General features: G+C 39.4%; 1 protein-coding gene across 1 annotated transcript in view; it reads left to right on the forward strand.

Annotated features, from left to right (window-relative positions):
* Positions 1-26,844, forward strand: part of LOC103480881 (F-box/WD repeat-containing protein 7-like) — a 31,381-nt gene extending 4,537 nt beyond the window's left edge. Inside the window, exons 2-13 of the mRNA XM_081599296.1 lie at positions 3,026-3,108; positions 4,263-4,398; positions 8,070-8,204; positions 8,297-8,420; positions 15,577-15,713; positions 15,781-15,894; positions 19,421-19,602; positions 20,814-21,039; positions 21,115-21,181; positions 22,402-22,545; positions 22,637-22,786; positions 23,687-26,844. Coding sequence (XP_081455422.1) covers positions 3,026-3,108; positions 4,263-4,398; positions 8,070-8,204; positions 8,297-8,420; positions 15,577-15,713; positions 15,781-15,894; positions 19,421-19,602; positions 20,814-21,039; positions 21,115-21,181; positions 22,402-22,545; positions 22,637-22,786; positions 23,687-23,826 — 1,638 coding nt within the window. The 3' untranslated portion in view covers positions 23,827-26,844. The remainder of the gene's footprint in view (positions 1-3,025; positions 3,109-4,262; positions 4,399-8,069; positions 8,205-8,296; positions 8,421-15,576; positions 15,714-15,780; positions 15,895-19,420; positions 19,603-20,813; positions 21,040-21,114; positions 21,182-22,401; positions 22,546-22,636; positions 22,787-23,686) is intronic.
* The last annotated feature ends 32 nt before the right edge of the window (positions 26,845-26,876 follow it).

Consider the following 26,876-nt stretch of genomic DNA (forward strand, 5'->3'; position numbering starts at 1 on the left):
TGTTGTGGTCCAGCCTGTCTCAGCCAGAGTTAAGGATCCACTATCTAAATTTCACAAGAACTTAAAACCTGCCTTAAAACATTTATAACTGGCTATATAATTAATACGAACAGTGGCAGCCATGTTGGAGCTAAAGCTAACATCACCCTTTTGTCCATGCTAATCAGTGCAGCTTAGCATTGTTCAGCCCAGCTATTTCAACAAATATTTTAGGTATGCTTGACAAAAAGTAGATTTTCTCCAAATTTCCACACAAAAATCTACAAATACTGGACAATGAAATCCACAATATCCATTAGCAAATCTGTGCATTTCTCACAGAAAACCAGAAATCTGTATCAGAAGGAACAGCCTGATCAATTTATCTGAAAATAAAACGAAACAAATCAGCAAAATGTGGCTTTTCTAATCGTTGGTGTCGTTTTATCTTCCTACTGGGAACATTGGGATCTGGTGAATGGGTTTGTGTAGCGAGGTCAGAGTTAAAACATCAGGACTGAGTTATTCTGGTTCTAACAGGAAACACATTCTTTTGGCTTTTACCACAAAGTCAAGGTTTTTTGTTGTTGTTGTTGTTGGTGTTTTTAGCAGAATTGCCACCAACAGATGTGACATCTGTTGGATAGAAAGCAGATTCTGAATTAGATTTTATAGAGAATCACACACAGGTTGGGGTGTGTGTGTGTGTGTGTGTGTGTGTGTGTGTGTGTGTGTGTGTGTGTGTGTGTGTGTGTGTGTGTGTGTGTGTGTGTGTGTTAGCCTGCAGTGCTCTATTTTAAAGCAGCGCTGCACCGGCGACATTCCTCCGATTTTCTGCATTCCTGCATTCATTCACTGGCTGAAGGAGAGCCAGTCGGAGGAGGGAGGCTGGATCGGACCTCCGGGTGGGTCGCTGTGTCTGTGTGTTCCCGTCTCACTGTGGGAGTTTCCAGAAGAAAACGTTTATCTGCGTCTCCTCGTTACCTCTGGACTCGGGATGCAGCTGCTCTGAGGGTTTTTTTTTTTTTTTTTAATGATACCAGTGACGACCCAGAAACCCACAAATGTTTACAGGAACATGTTCTGCTTCTTCCACCCGAGATGTAGCTGCTGAAATGTACCGCTTACTGATTCTTCTCCACAAGGACGTTGGGTTCATGCCATCCAAAAATGTCCCTGTTAAAGCATGTTTATTTGTCCTCTGACATACGTTTGGTTTGTCTCTCTGATCCAATATGGCCGACTTCACAGCAGACTCGGTTTTATTCAAACGGGAGAAAATTAAGTTGGTGGTTCCCATCAGCCCAGCAGGATCTGCCCATATACATTAAATAAAAATGCAAAAAAAAATAAAAATAAATAACCCGAAGCAAACTACAGAGCGAAGTTTTTAACAGTTGTTGAATTAAATATGGCAGAAAGACCAAACGGAATTTTGATAAAAGTTAAAAAAAACATACAAAACACGGCGAAATTACACAAAAATATATGTTCAAATGTGATACTTGTAAAGAAACATGGATGGCGACAGAGAAAGGGGGAGGAGCTTTCCGTTACTGGTTGCTACGGTAACCACCAACCGTCATGAGCGGTTGGTGACATGACGGTTGGTGACATTTAATGTCTCCTGACATTAAATGTCAGGAGAAAATACATTTTTGTCTAAACAAAATGAATTTTTGGTAAATTAATTTTGACATGCTTTACATCTATAATATTGTTTTTTATATCATTAATTATGAAAACTGTTAAAAATAAAGACGCAAAACATTGCGAAGTTACACATGAAAGCCTGAATTACATTTGCTTAAAACGAATGTTAAAGTGTGTTATCTGTAAAGAAAGCAAAGAGATGATCCTGTTACATACCACAGTTACACACAGCAACACTTTAATTTCCCTTTGGGATCAATAAAGTTCAATTGAATTTGAATTTGAAGACGCTAGCCAGCTGGCTAGCTTCACTGAAACAGCTAGCCAGCTAGCTAGCTGGCTAGCTGTTTCAGTGGGTGAATAAAACTAAAACAAACAGCTGGAGAAAGACGAAAGCACTCAAATCTGAAGCTACTCCAGTTTTGTCCACATTTCATGAAGAAGGAAGTTACGCTCAGTGTCTTCTTCAGTGGTTTTTGTGTCGTTTCCTTGGTTCTTGGTGCAGCGCCCCCACAGGCGAGGAGAGGAACAGGCTTTTCAATCTCAATTTGAAAAAAGTTTATTTTTATTAACTTGGCTGATTAAATACTTTAATCAGAAGAGTGAGTTCACAGTAAAATAATTTAAATCAGTGGTCCCCAAGCTACGGCCCGCGGGCCGGATCCGGCCCGCCTCCACATTTGGTCCGGCCCCCTGAACAATACCAGAGAGCATTGTATTGTATATTGTATTTTCCGGTTTATATGTGGATTTTTCTTCAACCACCAGGGGGCTCTTTAGCAGGAAGTGTGTCCTGTAAACTGTGGGTGTTTTGTTTTGCATGGCGCATCGCTGCCATCTGTTGGACTTTTAGGGAACTGCTTGACTTTTATGTTATTTAATCCACTGGTAGAGCAGATGAACACGTGTTTGTTATAAACGCCGCATTCCAGGTCGAATTCTTTGAAGCCTGTAAGTAGCAGCTTATACTTCAAAACGAGCCTTTATGTTAACATATGAGGAATTCATAAAGCTACTTTCCCTCAATGAAATATATACTAGTCAGTCCCAGTGACCGTTTCACTAACGGTTTTTGCCCATGTGCTTTCAATCAATCGGGTAACGCTCACTCCACCAGCCCCTCAACAATTTCCGGCAGCGCAGGTGATAAACGTGTCACTTTTTCTGTCACAAACTGAGTCCGGCCCCCACCAGAGAAGGGAAAAGTTATGTGTGGAAAAAGTTTGGGGACCCCTGAGCTAAATGATACATAAATATTGCATTAGCAAAAACTTCACATGCTACCATTACTCATGTCTGGTTGTTTTCGTGGCTTTGGCTTTACATCCTGCTCAGATTCTGGCTCTCTGGGTTGTTTTCTAACAGACTCTGTGTCTTTTCTTCATCACCCCAGATGAAGAGGAAGCTGGATCACGGTCCAGATGGCCGGCCGTTCCCCTCAGGAAAGAAGCACTGCAAGGGGAGCAGCTACCTCAGGTACCAGACCAAACGCTTCATCACCTCCATCTAAAGACCGTAATCACCTTGAAACTACCAGCGATATTAACCCTTGATCTTTTTTTACATTTTGTTGCAATAAACTACGACTTTCAGTTTGTTTTATTTGGATTATAGCAGCATGTATTAAATGACACTCAGGTTTAAATTTGTTTGTACACAGTAAAACTGCCAGTGTTAATTTAACACCCAAAAGTGTCTATATGTGTCCAAGTCAGCTGGTGTTAAATTCAACAATACAGAGTCACATTAACATTTACAACGGTGCTGGTGTTAAAATATATTAAAAGTAACACCAGTGTAGTGTTGATCACAAAACATAATGTGGTGTTAAAACTAGTAAATAATTGACCCACAAGGTGCCAATATCAATCAAATCCAGTGGAAAATATTCAAAACAACACACAGAAATGGAAAGTTTAACTTTTCTTAAACCCATTTCAGTATTATAGACCAATGTTAATTTAACATAAAAAATGGGTGTCACTCTTTTAACACTTTCAAAAGTGTTACTTTAACACCTGCTGACTTGGACACATATAGACACTTTAGGGTGTAAATTCAACACTGGCATTTTTACAGTGTAAAATAAATATGGGGACAGTGTGGCGTACATTCAGATTCACCTTTTTACTCTTAAATCCCTGAATAAATAAAAGTATCAGGTCATCCTGAACTCACCACCTTCTCTCTAAAACATGGTAGTGGCAGGATCATACTGAGGGAATACTTTGCTTTGTCAGGAGCGTGAAAGTTGAGGATCACTGAGGCTGCAAAAGATTCAACACTTGGGTTGAGATTCCTCGTCCTACAGGACAAAATGATTCATGTCTTAGAATGGCCTAGTCAAAGTCCATAGTCTATTACAAGACTTAAGAATTGATCTGACTGAACTGTATCCAGTTACAAGTCTAGTAAAAGCTTGTAAAGTCAAGATGTACCCAAAGTACTTGCTGTAGAAAGTTTTGACTCGGGCAGCAAGCCACACTTTTCAGATTTTTACATGTAAAAATAAAATTTTATTCTTTTACTTCCTCTTTAAAATCATGAGCTACGTTCTCTCATAAAGTCCTGATTGAGGACAGAGAGGTCTGTGGACTCATTTGACTCGTACTTCCTGGTCTCACCTGCAGCCCCTCCAGTCTGGCTCAGGCCACGCCCACTACATTTGGCGACCTGCGGCTGGCCAATGGGCATTCAGCTCAGCGCCGGCGCGTCAACTCGGGCCCGCCTCCCTCTGGGCTGCAGGACTGGCTTCTCACCTTCCAGGTAAACCTGTTAAATCACACAAAAATTATTTGTTTTTCTAAGATTTAGAATCAGTAGGTCTGGAACGATTAATCGTGATTAATTGATTATTGAAATATCGTCAACTAATTTAGTAATTGATTGATTGTTAATTGGAGAGTACAGACTCATAAAACTACCATTTTCTGAAAGAACAACACATTGAAAGCATTGATTAAGCCAATGGAGGTAAAAAATTAGATACATTTGAAGTTAAGATGAAAAATTAGATTACAGCTGAAAACTCCTCCAGTTTCAGCTTCACCTGATTCAAATTCTGTAAACAAAAGCATAAATCTCCTTTTCTATCTAATTATTCATCAGTTAATCGAAAAATAGTCACCAGATCCACCTTACACTGCACTGACGATTATTTAGTAATCGATTAATCAATTATTCTGATGATTAATCAAAGGGAAATGTTTTATTTAAACATTTTATACAATATTAGAAAAACATGAAATACATTGTTGCCTAAAATGTAATTCCTTTCGTAAATCTGAACCAGAGGAAACTAAAAATATGTATTTTGTGCACTAGAGGAGTTTTGGTTTGTTTACAGTTGAAATGTTTTTATCTTAAATGAAAAATGTATATAAAATGTACAGTTTTAGCTTATTTACTGCAATGAATATGTTTGTTTTCCAGAAACTGGCCTTTTTTTTTAGTCTGTATGTTCCAGTTAACAGTTAATCTAAATTAACCATTAATTAATTAGTTGACGATTATTCCAATAATCTGACTAATCGTCAGAATAATCGTTGTTTCTGGTCATTTTTAATCTGATTAATCGTCAGAATAATCGTTATTTGTGGTCATTTTTTATCTGATTAATCGTCAGAATAATCGTTATTTGTGGTCATTTTTTTATCTGATTAATCGTCAGAATAATCATTATTTGCGGTCATTTTTTATCTGATTAATCGTCAGAATAATCGTTATTTCTGGTCATTTTTTATCTGATTAATCGTCAGAATAATCATTATTTGTGGTCATTTTAAATCTGATTAATCGTCAGAATAATCGTTATTTGCGGTCATTTTTTATCTGATTAATCGTCAGAATAATCGTTATTTGTGGTCATTTTTTATCTGATTAATCGTCAGAATAATCGTTATTTGTGGTCATTTTTTATCTGATTAATCGTCAGAATAATCGTTATTTGTGGTCATTTTTAATCTGATTAATCGTCAGAATAATCATTATTTGTGGTCATTTCTTATCTGATTAATCGTCAGAATAATCGTTATTTGTGGTCATTTTTAATCTGATTAATCGTCAGAATAATCATTATTTGTGGTCATTTCTTATCTGATTAATCGTCAGAATAATCGTTATTTGTGGTCATTTTTAATCTGATTAATCGTCAGAATAATCGTTATTTGCAGACCTAGAATCAGATAAATAAACAGGAAGTTCAGTATTTCTTAAAAGACAGCTTCAAAATACTTTTTCCTGTCAGTATTGTCTGTGGATAAAAGCCGTGCTTTAGTTGTCCGTGTCACGTTTCTCTTGTAATCTTGTAAAGCTGTCCCAATCAGCGGTTCTGCAGCTTTTTCTTTGGGCCGGTGCCGGACGGCGGATGACTCACTCGGTCTTCAGACTCACTCGGTCTTCAGACTCCACCTCTCCTGTCCTGCAGCGCTGCACAACACAACCCACATTTCTTCACGTCGTTCTGCGTCGTCTTGAATAGATTTCGGTCTTTGTCTTCATGCGGCTGCACATGAAGTGCTGCCTCCCAGCTGTCCTGATGCAGCCGACCAAAGCTCTCCGACTCATCTGCACACGGCCGGATTAAAAAAACATGGAGCCTGCTTTTGTAGCGAGGAACATCAAACGGCTCCAGAGGCATGAGAGACGAAAGGACACTGAACAAAGCAAAAAAGTAACCTAGTAACGGATATAAACAAGCAGAAAATCAGCTGGTATATTAAAATGACATATATTTTCCTTCCTTTTGGGTTTCCACTGCCTCCAGAAACTTTTTTATTGTAGCAAGTTAATGGGTTTTGGTTTGTTTCATAAAACACAATGTAATATAATAATGCAAGTTCACATTCTCAAAGATCAACAAGCTTTTATTTCTTACAGAAATGTAATGTTGGAACTGGAAGATATTTTCCATCCATCCATTTTCTTACACCCTTGTCCCTCAGTGGGGTCAGGAGGTGCTGGTGCCTCTCCAGCTGGTGTACCGGGCGAGAGGCGGGGTCACCTGGACAGGTCGCCAGTCTGTCGCAGGGCAACACAGAGACACACAACCATGCACACACACACTCACACCTAGGGGCAATTTAGAGAAGCCAATTAACCTGACAGTCATGTTTTTGGACCGTGGGAAGAAACCGGAGTACCTGGAGAAAACCCACCATGCACAGGGAGAACATGGAGACTCCATGCAGAAAGACCGGGGCCGGGAATCGAACCCAGAACCTTCTTGCTGCAAGGCAACAGCTCTACCAACTACACCACTGTGCAACCGGAAGATATTTTATAAATCCAAAATGAATAAACAACCGAAACAGCAAATAAGACTGATATTGAAATTATCATCCAATCTTTGGTACAAAGTACAAAGAGTATTAAGTCCATACGGAAAAATAAAATTACCAGGATAAGGTCAGAAAGTTTGAAGAAAAAGTCATAATATTGCAAGAATAAACTCAAAGGAGAATAAAGTCATAATATTACGAGAATCAAGTAGCAAAAGTATGAATACCATGACTTTATTTTCATAATATTATAACTTCATTATTGTAATTTTCTTTACTTTCCTAACGTGGCCTGAATGCAGAGACAAACGGAAAACAGTTTTCTGAAATGATCGAGCTCCTTTAATTAATCATGTGATTAACTGGTTTATTTCTTGTTGCCACAGGCCTAGAAAAGTGTTTTACTGTTGACTTATCATCCAGAAACTACTCGCTGCTTTCTTGTTGGTTGTGCAGGAGCCTCCACTTCTATTTTTCAAAAATGACAGTAACGAGCTCAAGATGGGCAGAAATGAGCCGACAAAAATCTGATTATCCAAGAAAGATTTTGTGCAATAACGTAATAAAGACCACAGACGTGTCCTAACCTGTTCAGGGAAGCTTTATGGATCTCCTGGCTCAGAAATACCGTATTTTTCGGACTATAACCCGCTACTTTTTTCCTACACTTTGAAACATGCGGGTTACAGCCCGGTGCCGCTTTTCTGTGTATTTTTCTTCCACCACCAGGGGGCTCTTCAGCAGGAAGTGACTCATTGGAAGTCAGAATTGAAAATCAAAGAAGAAAGTGCCAGTTTTCAGCACAAGCTAGCAGCAGGCACGACGGAGACATTTCTTCAAACTCATATGATGCAGCTTTAAGTTGAGGGCTCTGGCACGACAGGAGGGAAATGGACCCGCTGCTCGGCGTGAACGGAACCATGGTTCGGCTTTGGAGACGGAGAGCTGCGTCCTTAATAAATCCAGCTGCTTTATTAGGACGCTGCCCTCTGCTGCCCCCTGCTGGGTCTTTGTATAAAACCGACAGATTTCAGCGGCTTTTAGTCCGGTTCGGCTCATATATGAACCTTTCCAGTTCTTTTAAATTTGTAGCTGCTGCTTATAGCATGTACGGCACTCATTCTCTCCCTTCCTCTCCTGGTTTTTCTCTTTCTGCAGACGTGGAGCGGCCCGGAGAGGCTGCTGGCTCTGGACGAGCTGATCGATCGGTGCGAGACCAGCCAGGTGAAGCACATGATGCAGGTGATCGAGCCTCAGTTCCAGAGAGACTTCATATCTCTGCTCCCCAAAGAGGTAAAGCCTGAAGCTTCGACCGGAGACGGAGCTCGACGTTTTAATGGTGCGTTTCCGGTGTTTTAACGGTGCGTTTCCGGTCCTCTGTGCAGCTCGCGCTGTACGTCCTCACCTTCCTGGCCCCGAGGGATCTGCTGCAGGCGGCGCAGACCTGCAGGTACTGGAGGATCCTGGCCGAGGACAACCTGCTGTGGCGGGAGAAATGCCGTGAGGAAGGTAAGCACTGATCATATTAGCCTTTTACCGCGGCTGGGCGATAATCGATTTTATCAATTAATCAAACTTTTTGGTTTTTCAAGATTTCATTTTTGGAAAACGTGGATTTTTTTTTTCTCCCACCAATTTGATCCTTTGAATTAATTGGAGCTTCTATTTATTTGTACTTTGAATCCAGGTCAACTCCACAGCAGACTGTTTTAGTAATTGATTGTTCTGACGATTAATCGATTAATCAAATAGTAAATTGGGAGATTCTCCTGATTTTTAAATGAACCATTTAAGCTTTATTATACAATATTAGAAAAATGTAAATAAATGATTGTTCTGACGATTAATCGATTAATCAAATAGTAAATTGGGAGATTCTACTGATTTTTAAATGAACCATTTAAGCTTTATTATACAATATTAGGAAAATGTAAATAAATAATTAATTTTTAAATGATAAAATAAACATTTTATTTCCTAAAACTGAATAACATAGCATATGTTTTGACTTAATTTCTCCTGTAAGTTGTTATTTCAGTAAATGGGCTTTTTTATCCTTATTCTCCAGTAAACGATTACTAAATTTGCTGACAAGTATTTGAAGAATTGATTAATCACGATTAATCGTTTCAGCTCTACTACAGTGGAATATCCAAAGAGTATTTATTGCAAGAATAAAACCATAAAGTAGGAAAATTAGAAAAACGTGATTGTAATTTTCTGAAAACTCCTACAAGAAAATAAAATAAGGAATGTTTCTTTGTATTTTCACTACTTTCCACTAGTTTTCACTGTAGCTGAATATTTACGGAGGTTTTTTCGTTAGGCCGCTTCAGGATTGTTGACCTCATGAGTCATTCAGGTAGAAACAGGCTCTCCAACTTATGAGGTTTGTTGATTTTACTTGTATTCTAATCACATAAGTTTCAATTTGTAGTCTTGTTTATTTCTTTGTCTGACCAAATCCCTGAACCATAAATATAATCAATCTAAAATAATACAAGATGATGAAAATTATTACCTTGGAAAGATTATCTAAAAACTGTTCAATTGCCTTCTGCCAGATTTATTTATAGCTAATGGACTGAGTATTTTCCTAATGGGGTCTTGGCACAGTTGAGTATCATGCAAATAGGTTTTTACTTTAAATAAATGAAGTGCAAGTATGTGACACAGAAGGAAAAGTAGTTTATAAACAAATGTGTTTGTGAAGCTTAAAGCAATTTGTAAGAGCAGAAAACCTTCATATATGTTATTATTTTAAGATAGAAAAAAAAAACATGAATTCAAGCTAAAAGACAAACATTCTGGATGTAAAACGCCTTAAAACCTGAGGGCTACATGGTCATACAGCAATCCATCACTACTCTTTCATTCAGCGCAATGCAGTGGATGAGTGTGTGTGTGTGTGTGTGGCTGGGCGTTGAGCCAGTCAGTTGAGATTCACTGCCAGCGCTCAGCAGCCATACCAATGAGGCTACCTAACGTTAGCGCCACACCACAGCCATACTAATGAAGGGAGCGCTAACTGCAGCTCACCAGCTCCATAAATAAGGCTAATTATTAGCCCTCACCCCGCGCCGCTGGGAACAGTGTTGCTGTTCACAAGAAGCCAGTCAGAATACAGATGCAGCTAGCCTTCATTAGCATCGTTCCATTTACACACTAATGGGACAACTTCTCATGTTGCAGAGCTAGCTAGCTAAACTAAAGCTACAGCAGATGCTGTTTGGGTCAGAGCAGTAAAGACTGTTATGTTAGAAGGACTGGGCCTAAAGGACTGCAAAAGGCTAAATTACACTCCCAACCGTTAGCAGCTAATGCTAGCTTACCTCTAAATTATTAAAACAAATAGAATAAAACCTACTGTTTTGAAGCATCGAAGCTTTTTCTGTGGTTATTTCGAATTAATTAATTAATTAATTGGAATATGTGTCCAAGTCAGCTGGTGTAGATTCAACAATACAGAGTCACATTAACATTTACAACGGTGCTGGTGTTAAAATATATTACAAGTAACACCAGTGTAGTGTTGATCACAAAACATAATGTGGTGTTAAAACAAGTAAATAATTGACCCACAAGGTGCCAATATCAATCAAATCCAGTGGAAAATATTCGAAACAATACACAGGAATGGAAAGTTAAACTTTTCTTAAACCCATTTCAGTATTATAGACCAATGTTAATTTAACATAAAAAATGGGTGTCACTCTTTTAACACTTTCAAAAGTGTTACTTTAACACCTGCTGACTTGGACACATATAGACACTTTAGGGTGTAAATTCAACACTGGCATTTTTACAGTGTACTTTAGATCCTAATCTTGACCGATCATCAGGATTAGATTCATCCCACTCTAAAAGTAGACGGGTTATACAACATTTTATGTCTGAACTAAATTTAAAAGATATTTGGAGAATTCAGAATCCAACAAAGAAAGCATATTCTTGTCACTCAACTACCTATAATAGCTATAGCCGTATAGATTACTTCCTAATCTCAAATCCTTCGGTTGCCAGAATTAAAGGTTGTACTTATGAAAGCATATTGATCTCCAATCACTCGCTATGCTTGCTTACATTTATGTGGCGATTAAAACCCCATTGGCTGCAAATGCCCAACTTTCTGAAATATATTGAGGAAAATATTGATGATCATTTCAACCTTAATGAATCTGAGGCTACAGCATCTATTAGATGGGAAGCCTTCACGGCTTTTATACGGGGTCAGATGATAAGTTACACCAGAAATAAGACGAATAGAAACTTCATGGAGATGGTAAAACTTGAAGAACAAATTAAAGAGACTGAGCTCGAGATAAATGTAAACTAAAGAAAAGCAACAAAAACTGCTAATATTAAGGGCAAAATATAACAAACTATCTACTACCAAAGCTTCATCAGAGATTCAAGCTGAAACAATCCGACTACGATCAAGGAGAAAAGGCAGGAAAGCTTCTCGCCTGGCGCATTAGAGCTCTGCAGAATGAAAGGGCAATACATGAAATTACAACTGAAAATGAAAATACTTCTGATCCTCTAAAAAGTCTCTTTAAAGATTATTACTCAAAATTATATACATCTAAAGGACACTTATCACAAATACCACTTGATTCATTTTTTTAACTCTATAAATATCCCCACACTTAGTGAAACGGTTAAATCTGAGCTGAATATCCCGATATCTATAGATGAACTTTCAAATGCAGTAGATAAATTTAAATCAGAGAAAACACCCGGTCCGGACGGGATCCCTTTGGACCTTTATAAACTATTTAAAAACAGACTACTACAGCCCCTCTATCATATGCTTGCAGAAAGTTAAACCCTTAAAGAATTACCTCCTTCTCTACGAAATGCAATCATAACAGTACTACCTAAACCTGGAAAACTTCCCACCAGATGCCAATCTTTTCGACCAATCTCTCTTATAAATTCTAACATAATATCTAAAGTACCAATCTCTCTTATAAATTCTGACATAATATCTAAAGTACCAATCTCTCTTATAAATTCTAACATAATATCTAAAGTACCAATCTCTCTTATAAATTCTAACATAATATCTAAAGTACCAATCTCTCTTATAAATTCTGACATAATATCTAAAGTAGTAGCACTTGGGCTTGAGAAATGTTGACCATCTCTTTCTGAACCAGATCAGAACGGATTCATAAAGGGGCGGCCAGCTAAATATGAACATCCCGATACAGCTTTACTTTCACTTGATGCAGAAAAAGCATTCGATAGAGTGGAACATAATTATCTATACGATGTTTTATCTCAATATTTCATAACCTGGATTAAAATAAGTTATAATAAACCCAGAGCCTCAATTTTAACGAATAATATTATATCTGATTCATTTAATCTAGCTAGGGGAACACGACAAGCGTGTCCCCTCTCACCCCCCTCTTTATTCTGGCAATTGAACCATTGGCTTTTGCCATAAGCAACAATCAAAACATACAGGGTGTCAGAATAAAAAGTGTTGAATCTAAAATTGGACTATTTGCAGATGACAATATTTTAATGTTGTCTAATCTGAAGTCCTCAATCCCTCAACTACTTAAAACCGTCAATGAATTTTGGCCATCCATCCATCCATCCATCCATCCATCCATCCATCCATCCATTTTCTAACACCCTTCGTCCCTTAGTGGGTCAGGAGGGTTGCTGGTGCCGATCTCCAGCTAACGTTTGGGCGAGAGGCAGAGTCACCCTGGACAGGTCGCCAGTCTGGCAACACAGAGACAAACAACCATGCACACACACTCACAGCTAGGGACAATTTGGAGAAGCCAATTAACCTGATAGTCATGTTTTTGGACTGGGAGGAAACCGGAGTACCCGGAGAAAACCCACTACGCACAGGGAGAACAAGCGGAAAGACCGGAGCCGTGACTTGAACCCACAACCTTCTTGCTGCAGGGCAACAGCTCTACCAACTGTGCCACTGTGCAGCCTACACACACACACACAACTAGGGACAATTTGGAGAGGCCAATTAACCTGACAGTCATTTTTTTTGGACTGTGGGAGAAACCGGAGTACCCGGAGAAAACCCACCATGCACAGGGAGAACATGCAGAAAGACTATGGCCGTGAATCAAACCAGGAACCTTCTTGCTGCAGGGCAACTGTGCCACTGTGCAGCCTACACACACACACACAACTAGGGACAATTTGGAGAGGCCAATTAACCGGACAGTCATGTTTTTGGACTGGGAGGAAACCAGAGTACCCGCAGAAAACACACGCATGCACAGGGAGAACATGGAGAAAGACCGGAGCCGTGAATCAAACCCACAACCTTCTTGCTGCAGGGCAACTGTGCCACTGTGCAGCCTACACACACACAACTAGGGACAATTTGGAGAGGCCAATTAACCAGATAGTCATGTTTTTAGACTGGGAGGAAACCGGAGTACCCGGAGAAAACCCACCATGCACAGGGAGAACATGCAGAAAGACTGTGGCCGTGAATCGAACCCAGAACCTTCTTTCTACAAGGCAACAGTTCTACTAACTGTGCCACTGTGCAGCCCCGAAGCTAAACCCTATTTTTAAATCAGTCCACCTCAAATTTAACAAGGGACTAAATTTAAGGTCAAATTTAAATCTGGTGGACTAAATCTTGCTCAAGTTACCGAGTCAAGAAACTGAACAGCAATCTTCTCTATCTAAAAGGTGTGGGTTGTACTTAGCTCTGTCCTCACACGTTGGGCATGCGGCGTATTTCGATGTGGTTAGAGCTCGAGCGCCATAAATATCTTCATCCTTCCCCCTTTTGGCCAACACAGAAGTTAACGTCTCATAGTCCGGTCTCTTTCTAGGACAAACGTCCTCAGCCGAGGACGCCCTGTCTTGGGACCGGCCTTCCAACGTTGCTTCTGTCAGAGCAGAGGTTGAGGATTTAGGTCCAACAACCTCTGCTCTGCAAACTTCCCCAGCCGGGGAAGTTTGTTTGGCAGTCGGGGAAGGGTTGAAGAGGTACGCATCGAACTCGTCGTACTCGATGGAATCGTCCCTGTGACTGCTAATATCAAACGTCACGCTAGGAAGAATCTTATTAAAGATCTTCCTAACTCCGGTCGTGATCAAATATCCAGCACCAAAAGATACTGAGAAAACACAGTGGCTACAATCTGTGCCATTCCTAAAATCACTAAAATACACAAAGCTGTGGGCCGAAGAGATGCTTGGATATAAGCTCCTGTTCTGAGACCCAAGCATTCATAACCTCAGATGTTCTTTGATCTATGTCATAGATGATGAGGTCATAGATAATGAGCTCACTGTAGTTATGGGGGAATGTCTTGCTTCTGATGGTTGCTATGGATACGGTCAAATAAGTTCTGCATGACTCAAACTATTAACCTTTTGCAACTGCATCACTGAATCACTCGAGACGCCATGACGGACTTCAGAAGGGTATATTTCAGGAGGCTTGGCATTAAAACAGGGATTTTAATCTTTAAATATTAAGTTTGGATTGACAATGATATATTTAAACCATTAATTTAAGAAGGATTTTCATCATTCTATCAGGTTTAAAATTTTGAATCATACTTGACTTAAAAATATCCTAAAAGTAAAATTAAATGTAACTTACAAACATTTGCTGCTGCTGCTGTTGTAAATTGCGACAAGACATTTTGCCTGCTTAGACAAGAGCTACAAAGAAATACTTTTGGTTTAATAATTTTACATGTTAGCATAAAAAAAGAATAAAGAATGATCCCTAAGAAATGGTGCTGCCGCTCCATAGTTGATGGGTTGTAAACGACCCATTAGAACACATTTGTTCTGTACGGTGCGGAAATGTAAACAATAGACCAGTGGTGTCAAACTCAATTTCACCGAGGGCCACTTCAGCATATTAATTAATACGTTTTTTATATATTGTTTGTGATTCATATAATAAACTCAGAACTCGGATGACAACCATATTCATAGTTAGCTATAGTTTTAGTTGTTAGCTTAATTAGCATTAACTTTATTATCCATTTTAGCCGCTAGCTTTAAATAGAATAAAATAGAAATATCCTTTATTGCTCTATATTGGGGAAATTCAGCAGCAATCAAGGCATGTAGGTTCACACAAAGATAAAATAAAGTATATACATAAAAAAAACTAAAAATAAAATATTGCACAGTAAAGGCAGAAATACTGCGCAGTTATTCAAAATACATAGCGTCATGAGTTGTTTATGTTCCTACAAATACCGATTACCGTAAATATATTGGAATTGTAACCAAAGTAATTTATTTTAATTAATTACAATATATAAAGTGAACGTATTAAGCCATTGAAGGTTGAATACTTGTGCTGAAAATTAATTGTTCGGCATTTTAAACTAGAATTTTAATTTTAATTAGACAAAAATCTAATTATTCAGTTTCAAAATTGGCTCTTGCACTTTCCTGCTTAAATGATCTTGGCTCAATGCCACCATTAATACTGTACTTAACAGATTAATCACAAAGCCCAGTTGGTACCAGACACTGCAGCACCAACACTTTGCTGTAGATTTAATTTTAAATCAGCATGATGGATCTGCTGCAGCCTGGTTTAGTTTCTAACATGTCGCAGCGTCTAAAACAGTAAGAACAGCCGTTAAACTGGACTCTGTTGTATTATTGTTTGTTTTATTTTCAGGCATATCAGACGGGGTGCCGTATCGTCATAGAGAGAGCATTTGCCCCGACGCTTCGTTCAGCCCGTGGAAATCCGTCTACATCAGACAGCATCGCATAGAGACCAACTGGAGGATGGGCGACACGAGGGAACCAATGGTACCGTCCAGCTGGGACCCAACAAACCAGCCTCCCTTTCATACACTGACTCCTCACGCTTTCATAGGTGCTGAAAGGCCACGATGATCATGTGATCACCTGCCTCCAGTTCAGCGGCGACCTGATCGTCAGCGGCTCGGATGACAACACGCTCAAAGTGTGGTCGGCCGTCACTGGGAAGGTATTTAGATTACTGCTGTCTACAGTAAATCAGTAGAAACCAGTAGAAAAATCAAAGAGGAGGAGATCCACTTCAACATATTGTTACTGAAGTAAAAGTAAACGTAGCCGTCCAAGAAGTTACTCTAGTAAAAGAAAAAAGTATTTGGTGTAAACTGAGTAACTGATCAAATTATCAATCATTATATATTTTAAAATTACATCATCAGATGGACCAAAATATAAAATTAAGTTTAAATTTTGGTATTTCATAGACAAAAAGGACAATAATTCATATAAGTAACAAAATCAGGCCAAAATAAATTTTTCCAATTCAGTTTCTTTCAATGTAAAACGTATTAAACTGTAACAGAAACTGCAGCCATGTTTCTGTTTCTGGTGACATTTTGGTTAAAACATGTTTGTTTTTCATTCAGTGGGTAGAAAATACAGAAATGTTACTCAAGTAAGAGTAGAGATACTTTATAATATAATTACAAAAGTAAAAGTACTCTTAAAAGTACAAATATATATTGTGATAATATGATCAATATCAATTGATAATGCGTCCGGTAAAATATTAACTGAAGTCCAGAACCGCCAGGCATTCTGGGGGATTTAGCCAGCTTAAATGACTCACTGTCTTTGGTTACCTAGCAACTCATTCGTTACCTAGCAACCAGTTGGGTAACTGTCGCAGCAGTGGCAGTTTAAGTTCTGTCACTATTCCTCATAACTTCTATCTTAGCACTAAAGTACAACGCCGTGGAGTATTTCAGATATTTAAAACAAAGAAAACTAATCAATAACTATCAATATCGTTAGATATGAAGTACTGATGTTGTGCTACGTTCTTTAGCCATCATCTTAGCCTGTGCTGTTGGCTGTAAACACAACTTATAAAGGGTTGCGGAGGCTGTAGTGAGGCGGATGTCGGTGTGACGTGGAGGCGGACGGACCCGTTGTGTCGGTCTGGGTGTGTTAGTTCAACACACACTCTGTGTTTTTACCTGGACAACAGGCAACAGACAGTCAGCAGTGATCTGCTCTGTTTGTGAACAGTCACACGCTGCTCTGTCTGCCTTCTCACCCTTAAACAAACACAGACATGAAATGAAAACACTCTGGATCCGTCATTAAACCGTCACTGGAGCTTTAAAAGACCCAGCTAAGCTGCTCTTCCTTTAACTCTTCTATAAATGTCTCTATGGTTAAAGTAGGGCTGCGAGTAACTATCACTGTAATAACAAATTATTCTATCAATTTATTCTGACAATTAATTGATTAATCGGACACAAAAATTGACACAGTCTGTGTTTTTCATTTAACCAATTAAGTCATTTTTTACATAATGTTAGAAAAACATTAAAAACAAATAATTAAGTCTGTTTTTAAATAAGAAAATAAAAAATTGTAGTGCTTAAAATCCAATAATGTTGAATTCTTGATCATTTGTAGATAAAAGCTGCATCTGCAGTTTAAAAATAACTTCTAACATCATATTTATTAAAAGCATTCACCATGTTTAATTTTTATGTTGTTTTTTTTACCTGAAAAAGTCCAGAACTGCCAAAGAACATCGTTTCACGCTCACTTTAAGACATTTAAGTTGAATTAGTGAAGGAGCACATTATCCTGTAGCTAAACGACCTTTGACCTTTCTGACTGTCTGCTGTGGAAAACGTTAAATCTGAAATTGTTGAAAGATCCCAGTTAAGTGGATTTCCTAGACACTTTCTCTGCTGTTTGTGGTTGCTAACGCTAACCCTGCTAACTAGCATAAGATGCTAAAACTCCAAATCAGTAAAACGCTGCTTAACAGCGACTGCGATCTCATCTGCACACTGTTTCATGTAATATTTATAAATAATGAACCACAGGAAGGCTAAAATAAATATTTTAGAATTGTTTACTTTTTAAATAAAAATAGCAACAAATAAAATACAATTTATAAGATTAATATAAATGTCATTATTAACAATTAGTAATCGTTGCTTCTCTGTTCTGAAATAATGCTAATTAGATATTTTTATATATTTATATAATCGTAAACCTTTTTCCAGCTGCCTTGCTGTGTGGGACCGTTTTATGGGTCTCAACTATTCCAAAAATGTGCTAATGTGTTTCAAAACACCCATAAAGTCAGATCGCTATCACGGGGCTTTCTTCCTATCGGGACGGGTGAGAGTTCAGAGTTCAACCTGAGAGTTTCGGCTCAAAGTTCACCTGTTGAAACGACGGCAGCTGCACCTGCAGTGACGCATATTTTATATCTGTGTTCCTGAAAAGCACTAAATGCATCATGTTCCTCATATTTAGCGCTGCAGAGGTCGGCGGATGTGACCTTCAGTTGAGCAAACGAACAGTTCCCTGGTTTCGGTTGAACATTCTTCAGCGCGACACACCTGCTGCCGGTTCTGTCCGGACCTGCCTCGGTGCCGACCTTCACTCTCTCACGTTGTGAGGACATTTTCTCTAAAAACTCTTAAAACATGGAAAATTGAACATGAGCTGTTTTTAATAACCGATGAGGGTGTGCGTTCTTCAGGTCTGTTTGTTAAACAAACGTCATCGTCTGCAGTTCACAGGGGTCAAAAGTTTCGCTGAACCCTGTTACCCCCACCCCCTTTTTTTTTTTGTGGCGTTGCCACGGCAACCCCCACCACAACACCGCCGAGGTGAAACCGGATTGTTGTCTGTCTGCGCGTCCTTCGACGGCGGCTGTGAAAGTAAAAACAAATATTGACGCGGGTTTGTAAAGAATGTGACTTTGAGGGCGAAGTTCAGGCACAGGGAGGAGAGTTTGAACAAAAATAAAACATTTATTATTCATTTAATTTGTGGAAACTGACAAACAAACAAGGTCAGTTTAAGATTCTACTTTTGTCAGCCTGTTCTCGGTTTTGTTAGTTTATTTCTATCTTGCCTGGAGCTGTTTTTCAAATTAATAACTCTGATGCTGTGAAACTATAATCCATTGTTTGTGTGTTTAATAGTAAAATATATCAGAAAAAGCATCATTATAGATATTTAATCTGTGAAATTCCACTTTTAAAGTCATTTCTGACCAGAAACAAGACTTGATTCATGCTCTTAAAGTTAAGTTTATCTCCAAATATCTAAATTTTTATTAATTTTCTTTTGCCTTGCTTCACATGGCTGAACAAAACACATTTAATTTAAATATATTACCTTTGTCAGATCAGAATCTCCTAAATCTGTAAAGAAAACTTTATAATTTTGTGTCCACATGATCAAAGTTAATCTTTAACTTAGCTATAGTGTTAACATTTCTAAAAATGTACTTAATATGGAATGTTAATTGATCTATATATAGATATATAGTTGTGTTATTTTTTTTTATAAAATCTGATGTTTTTCTATAAAAAAAAACAGCAAAACGGGTGAAACTGTTTTTTTATAATCTCTATAAAAGTTTATCCAGCTGTTGGCGCCACGTGTTGGTGAATCTGTCGCTTCCGGATGTGATCGATCGATCGATCGGATCTGTAAAGCTAACCGTGACTCGTCTCTCTGCGTCGCCTCAGTGTCTGCGCACGCTGACGGGCCACAGCGGCGGCGTGTGGTGCAGTCAGATGGCCGGCGCCACGGTGATCAGCGGCTCCACCGACCGGACGCTGCGGGTCTGGGACGCCGAGAGCGGCGAGTGCGTCCACGCCCTGTACGGCCACACGTCCACGGTGCGCTGCATGCACCTGCACGGCGAGAGGTAGCGCACTCACTCACTCACTCACTCACTCACTCACTCACTGGGGGGTAGTGAGGAAGTAAACGTGTCGTCTCCATAGCAACCACAAAGACCCTGGAAAAGCGCACGCACCAACACGCATCTGTGTGTGGCTGGTTCCCGTCTCCATGGCAACCTGCTGATGCAGGGTGTTTTATTGTTGTCGTAGCATCGTTTATCACGGTCATGCATGAATGGAAGCGCTGAAGGCCAGCGGAGCGAGCAGAGCAAACAAACACTAAGTCATTAATAATTCATTAGAAAAATGTAAATTATGGAGGGAGGAGAAGGACGACATTTAGAGCAGATTCAGATCAGGGCGTCAAACTCTGGGCTGATTTAGTGACTCTGGCTGCAGTCAGTTGTTAGTTTATTCTGTCGATTAATCGATTTATTCGATTAATCATTTACTCTGATGAATAATTGAATAGACAGAGAAAATCAGAACATTTGGCATATCATTATTTTATTAATAAATTTATTCCATTGTTTAATATATTTATTCTATCTATCAGTTAATCGATATGTTTTATTGATTAATTAGTTCATTTTATTGATTAAGCGATTTATTCTGACAATTAATCTAATAGTTGAATAAAAAATTGGCACATATGGCACTCCATAATTTTAGTCATAGATTTATTCAGTCATTTAATTGATTTATTCTATTGATTAATTGCTTTTCTCTCTCAATTTATCGATTAATCGGAAAGAAATTGGCGCATTCTCTAGATTTTTTTTTTTTTCATTTAAGCACTAAAACATTTTTTATAGATTAGAAATATATTAAAATGTGGTAGTAATTTATTATAATTGTTTAACAACCCCAAACTTGTATCTTCAGCATCCTTTAACTACAGGGCTGCAACTAGCAATTATTTTAGATATCAATTATTCTATTGATTATTCTGACAACTAATTGATTCATCTGTTTGATTACAAAATTAGTTGACGATTATTGTAATCATTGATTAATCGTGATTAATCGTTTCAGCTCTTAATTCAGATTCTCCTAATTAAAGGTCATTTTGAGCGTTAAAAAGACTTTAAATCATTTTAGTTTCCTGTTATTTCACTGGGATTCGTTGTCTGATCGTCTTGGAGCATATTCAGTGTTTCTATCAGCCCTTAAAGTGGTAAGCGCCGCATCCTGATTGGCCCAGGCTGCAGTGACGTCATGCCCTCTGTCACAGGGTGGTGTCTGGTTCCCGGGACACGACGCTGCGCGTGTGGGACGTGTCGACGGGCCGCTGCGAACATGTGCTGGCGGGCCACGTGGCGGCGGTGCGCTGCGTCCAGTACGACGGGCGCCGGGTCGTGTCGGGCGGATACGACTACATGGTGAAGGTGTGGGACCCCGAGACGGAGGTGTGTCTGCACACCCTGCAGGGTCACACCAACAGAGTGTACTCTCTGCAGGTAAACACACACACACACACATCAGCGAGTGTGTGCCATTGCAGTTGTAGCTGAATCTGTTTCTTCCTGACGCAGTTTGACGGCGTCTTCGTGGTGAGCGGCTCGTTGGACACGTCGATCAGAGTCTGGGACGTGGAGACAGGTAGAGACGCGGCACATGCTTCAGACGTTTCCCCACCCTGAGAACTTTTTCTGTAAAAAAGCCGGAGCTCCATCCATCCATTTTCCTGCACCCTTGTCCCTCAGTGGGGTTGGGAGGGTTGCTGGTGCCTCTCCAGCTAACGTTCCGGGTGAGAGGCGGGGTCACCCTGGACAGGTCACCAGTCTGTCGCAGGGCAACACAGAGACACACAGGACACACAACCATGCACACACACACTCACACCTAGGGACAATTTGGAGAGGCCAATTAACCTGACAGTCATGTTTTTGGACTGTGGGAGGAAACCGGAGTACCTGGAGAAAACCCACCATGCACAGGGAGAACATGCAAACTCCATGCAGAAAGACCGGGGCCGGGAATCGAACCCAGAACCTTCTTGCTGCAAGGCTACAGCTCTACCAACTGCGCCACTGTGCAGCCCAGCCGGAGCTCTAAATACTCTAAATACTTAAAGAGAAAAGGGGCCTGGATACTTTAGCACACCGCACCTTTCAGTTTTTTATTTGTAAAAAATGTTTGGAATCATATAATTTTCATTCCACTTCAGTTCTAAACCACTTTTTGCCTGTTTGTTTGTAATGTGACAAAATGTGGAAAAGTTTTGCAAGCCGCTGCAAATCAACCTGGTTCAGATTTTAAACTGGGCTACAATGGCAGCAACCCAGGGCTACAATGTCTGGGGGCGCCACTAATATATATAAATTCTGCTACAAGGATTTTTCTTCCTTTTCTTTTTTCTTATGAATTTGTGTTTTGCAAATGTTGCATTTTATATACAATTCATAGGCACAATGAGTTTAAAAAATATACTTGAAAATGTTCAAGTATTTGAACAGGAAGTTAAATTCAACACCAAAAAACATGAACTTTTGGCAAAAAGAGAGCTGGGTGGTTTTTCTGAATGCTGAATATTAGAGCAGAAATGAGCAAAATGTGAACCTATCTATCATTTTTCTTCCTTTTACAATAAATACCAATAAAATATGTTACATTCTGTGGTTGTAAAGTGACAAATACTGAAGAAATAATAATATTTAATAGACAAAGAGTCAGAAGTTTGAGTTTGCTGCATTTTATAAGTGGTTATGTGTCGGATTTGACGGTTAAATGTCTTCATTAGCAAACTTCACTCTGTGGATTTAAAACCGCTCTAGGATGACACGACCTCTGGTTGACCTTAACTTTGATGGTGTGTTTAGGCGGATGTGTCCACACGCTGACCGGCCATCAGTCGCTGACGAGCGGCATGGAGCTGCGGGACAACATCCTGGTGTCCGGGAACGCCGACTCCACCGTTCGAGTGTGGGACGTCCGGACCGGACAGTGTCTTCACACGCTGCAAGGTGGGACATTAAAGCCAGAACCCAGTTTGACCAAAGATGGAGTCAAAGACGCCTGTGTGATCCGAGGACTGACGTTCTGGTCTCCGTTAAGGTCCCAATAAGCACCAGTCTGCAGTCACGTGCCTGCAGTTCTGCAGAGGTCTGGTTCTGTCCAGCTCCGATGACGGGACCGTCAAGCTGTGGGACCTGCGGACCGGCGCCTGGCTGCGGGACGTGGTGGCGCTGCAGAGCCGCGGATCAGGTCAGTTTCAAACACGTCTGGATGTTTGAGAACAACGTTTGTAGATCCAACGAGCGTTATCCCTTCCTGAAGAGGAGCGATGGAGAGTCAGCGTGTCAGGTATTACAACTAAAAACCAGCAATCAGCCCGAAACCTGGGAGTAGTGATGACCTCTGACCTGAACCTTCAGAGCCACATTAAGACAGTCACAAAGTCGGCCTTCTATCACCTGAAGAACATCTCCAGGATTAGAGGACTGATGTCTCAGCGCGATCTAGAGAAACTCATCCATGTGTTTATCTTTAGCCGTATTGATTACTGCAACAGCGTCTTCACAGGTCTGACTAATAAACCAATCAAACAGCTGCAGCTGATCCAGATGCTGCTGCTGCTGTTCTGACTAAAACCAGGAAGGTAGAGACATAACACCAGTTTTAAAGTCCCTACACTGTAAAGCTCCCTGTAGCTCAGAGAATAGACTTTAAAATACTGATGTTAGTTTATAAATCACTGAACGGTTTAGCACCACAATACTTTAAAGATCTGTTATTGTTGTACCAACCGTCTAGACCCCTCAGATCTTCTGGTTCTGGTTCTGCTCTGCATCCCCAGAACCAGAACCAGATGAGGAGAAGCAGCATTCAGTTTCTATGCACCACAGATTTGGAACAAATTTCCAGAAAACTGTAAAACAGCTGAAACACTGAGAGCCTTTAAATCTCAACTTAAAACCCACCTGGTTAGAGTTGATTTGAAATGTGATCAATTAAACATTAATCAATATTTGATTTGTTGGCTGTTTCATGACTTTGTTTGTTTTTATGACGTAAAGCACTTTGAACTGCCTTGTTACTGAAACGTGCTACACAGATAAACTTGATTGATTGATTGATTGATTGACTGACTGCGCTGCTCCTCAGGCGGCGTGGTTTGGCGAATCAGAGCGACCGACACCCGGCTGGTTTGCGCTGCAGGAAGCAGGAACGGCACCGAGGAGACCAAGCTGCTGGTTTTGGACTTTGACCTGGACGACACCAAGACCGACTCGGACCTGAAATGAGACCGAAACCGACCAATCAGATTGGAAACAGACTCTTTGATGTTGTTGTTGTTGTTGTTGACCAAAGTCCGACTGAGCCAGTCAGTCAGCTGTGAATGTTACAACACGACCAGAAACGGACGGACAAGAAGAACCTGCTGCTGGACGATGAATCGAAAAGAATAATGGATGTAATATATGAATGTTTGACGAACGAGGGATTTCGCTCCTTTTGCTGTTTTTTGTTTTGTTTTTTTGCTGCTGTACCAATGAGGAGGTGAAGATGCTGTCTAAACTAACCAAACCGTAACGGCGGCGGCCAGGGATTCCCCCTTCGGCTTCAGTCGGTGTCGATCTGAAGCCGGTGTTATTTCCGCCATGTTGCTCCGGCCGCAGCTGGAATATCGTTTCCACGTCACGAGAAGAGGGAGAACCAACCAGAAACCACAACCAGAGCCTCACATCTGAAATAACAGAAGCAAAGTGAAACGGATCCACTGCAGGTTAAGATGGGAGGAAACGGAGAAAAGAGCAGTTAAAGGGAGGATTTTAGCTGACAACCAGAAGATTTGGTCAAACTCATAAAATCACAAATATATTACTGATCTGCTGTTTATTTTATTTGAGAAGTTTTCAAGAACTTCTTGGTTTGAACTGATCTCCTTCCTGCACTTTCATCTCCACAAATACAAATTATGCATCAAAATGCAGGATTTTTCCTCCTCTTTGACGCGATGCGTCTCTCACTGCTGTGGGATTTACAGATTTCAGTCAGATCCCCTCAGTGTTTCACCCTGAACTCGATTTATTTCATCTCTAAACGTTTCCGTCAAAAACCACGTTAAATAATTTCCACCATAAATCTCTACAAGCTTCTTTTAGATACAGTTGAAAAACATTTGATTTGTTTGAGTCTAACATTGTGGCGCCGCCTCTTTCCCGCCTTTTTTGGGGAGCAAAAAAAGGCGGGAATCGTCATGGCAACCGTGTTTTTTTTTTGTTTTGTTTTTTTCTTTGCTACATAAATCCATCATCAAATCTAATTCATATACAGCTAATAAAGGGAAGTTGTTGGGCTTTCTGTAGCTGTGAACACATTTCAGCTTTTAGTTTCTTTTTAACCTCATAAAGCACATGTGTCAAACTCAAGGCCCGGGGGCCAAATCTGGCCCGCCGTAGCATTTTCTGTGGCCCTTTAGACTCCAAATTACATCAATACGTTCTTCCAGTTTTTCACAAATCTGCAAAATTCACACAAAATCAACAAATCTCCGCATTTTTTCTTCTTCTGATTTTTAGTGCAAATTTTCTCAAAATTGGTCAAAAACATTGAGTTTAAGTGACGGCAGCCTTACTTGATGTTGAGTTATAGTCCATAATTGATATGGTATGTAATAAAAAGTCACATTTCATATCATACATTAGCTAAAATGTCATAAAAATTCCTAATTCCTTCCTAATTTCTAAATTGGCACCACAAAATATGCAATTTTAGTTGCAGTAAAACAATCATAGAATCCTGGAGGAACAGCTATTTATTGATATTTTAATAATTTAATTAGTTCTATCAATATATTCTGGCACAAGCGGCCCTTTAAGAACATTCAGGTTTTTGATATGGCCCGAAATGAAAATGTGTTTGACGCCTCTGTCATAAAGTGTTTCATTTACTTTTAAATCTAACATTTAATCCAGTTGTCCAAGGATAAATCTTCTGTTTTTCTTTGGAAGTGAAAGAAATGACGCAGAAATATGCTCAAGGTCTGTAAATGTTTCAGATCGGAGGCTAAGTGCTTTTTTTTATCATCTTTCTTTAGAAAAGGGAACAATAAAAACATCGTTTATATGAAGAGAAAAGACATTATTACACCCGCAGCAGACGATTTGTTTTATTCAGCCTTGTAAACTTTCTAAATGTGACGAATATAGATGTAGGAGGAAGAGCGCGGTTTATGACAACAGAAAGCATTTATCACCTTGTGCCTTTTTCTTTCCTTTTAACAGCCAAAAACACATTTATTACTTGAACGACGGGTAGAAAAACCGAAGCGTCGCAGCAACAATATCACTTTTTCAGTTGAAAACATTAAATATGCCGTTTTTAACCTAATATACTTTAAAAACAGGATATAACTAGATGTATTTAGCTTCAGTACTCATTAATCATTTGTTGTTTTTTCTTAATTTTTCCTTAAACTCAGTAACTTTAGGAACATTTCAACTCTGGACAGGTTAAAACATTAAACAGCAGAGAGGATCAGATTATCTGATTTTTATCTGCTCATAAATCATATTTTCATATTTTTCCTTTTCAACACTGGCAAGAGATTTATTCAGTATTTAACAATTTAGCTTCTATTACGTTTGATGTCGGGGAGCTTTAATTTTTTCTATCATCCTGCCAGTAATTATTATCTTTTTCGTTTATTTGCGCAGCTGAACCATAATTATGTGCGTCTCCATGTTAATCCCTCGATTACACATTTAATCCAAATTTAAATTTAATCTCAGAAATCTGCCTTGTTTGAACATTTAGTCACGTTTTGACGATAAATGATTAAAAACGCAGGTTTATTAATGTTCCTGCCTGTTTGGAGCAAATTCACTTTAATTCAGCTTCTAGAAAATCAGAATCTTTTTAATTAATTTCTGTTTTGGGTTTATGAAGCGAAATCCTTCTTTCACGTTTTTCCTCGGCTATTGAAACGAATAACAATAATTTTAAAAAAAAGAGGATAAATAATTTAAATCAGCTGCTGGCTGCAGACATTATTTCGATGAGCCGCTGTTGCTAGGCAACAGTAAGCAGAGTTTGGACTCATCTTCCCGGCAACAAGTGGTATTTCAGGCAGGAGCGCTGACCTTCTGCAGGTGTGAGGCTCTCCGACGATCGTTTTCTGTGAAATAGTGTAAATAAAGAGAGGATGTACATAATGAACTTTTTATAAATAAAAGAAAACAGAGGAAATATTGTCCTGGTTGAGTGGAAAAAGTCCTGGATGAATGAATATGAATCAATAAACACGAGTTTTATAAAAATCTGGACTGATGGTTGTTAATCTAATAGCTGC

This window comes from Poecilia reticulata, chromosome 18 (assembly GCF_904066995.2).
Source record: "Poecilia reticulata chromosome 18, P_reticulata-male-v2, whole genome shotgun sequence".
NCBI lineage: Eukaryota > Metazoa > Chordata > Actinopteri > Cyprinodontiformes > Poeciliidae > Poecilia > Poecilia reticulata.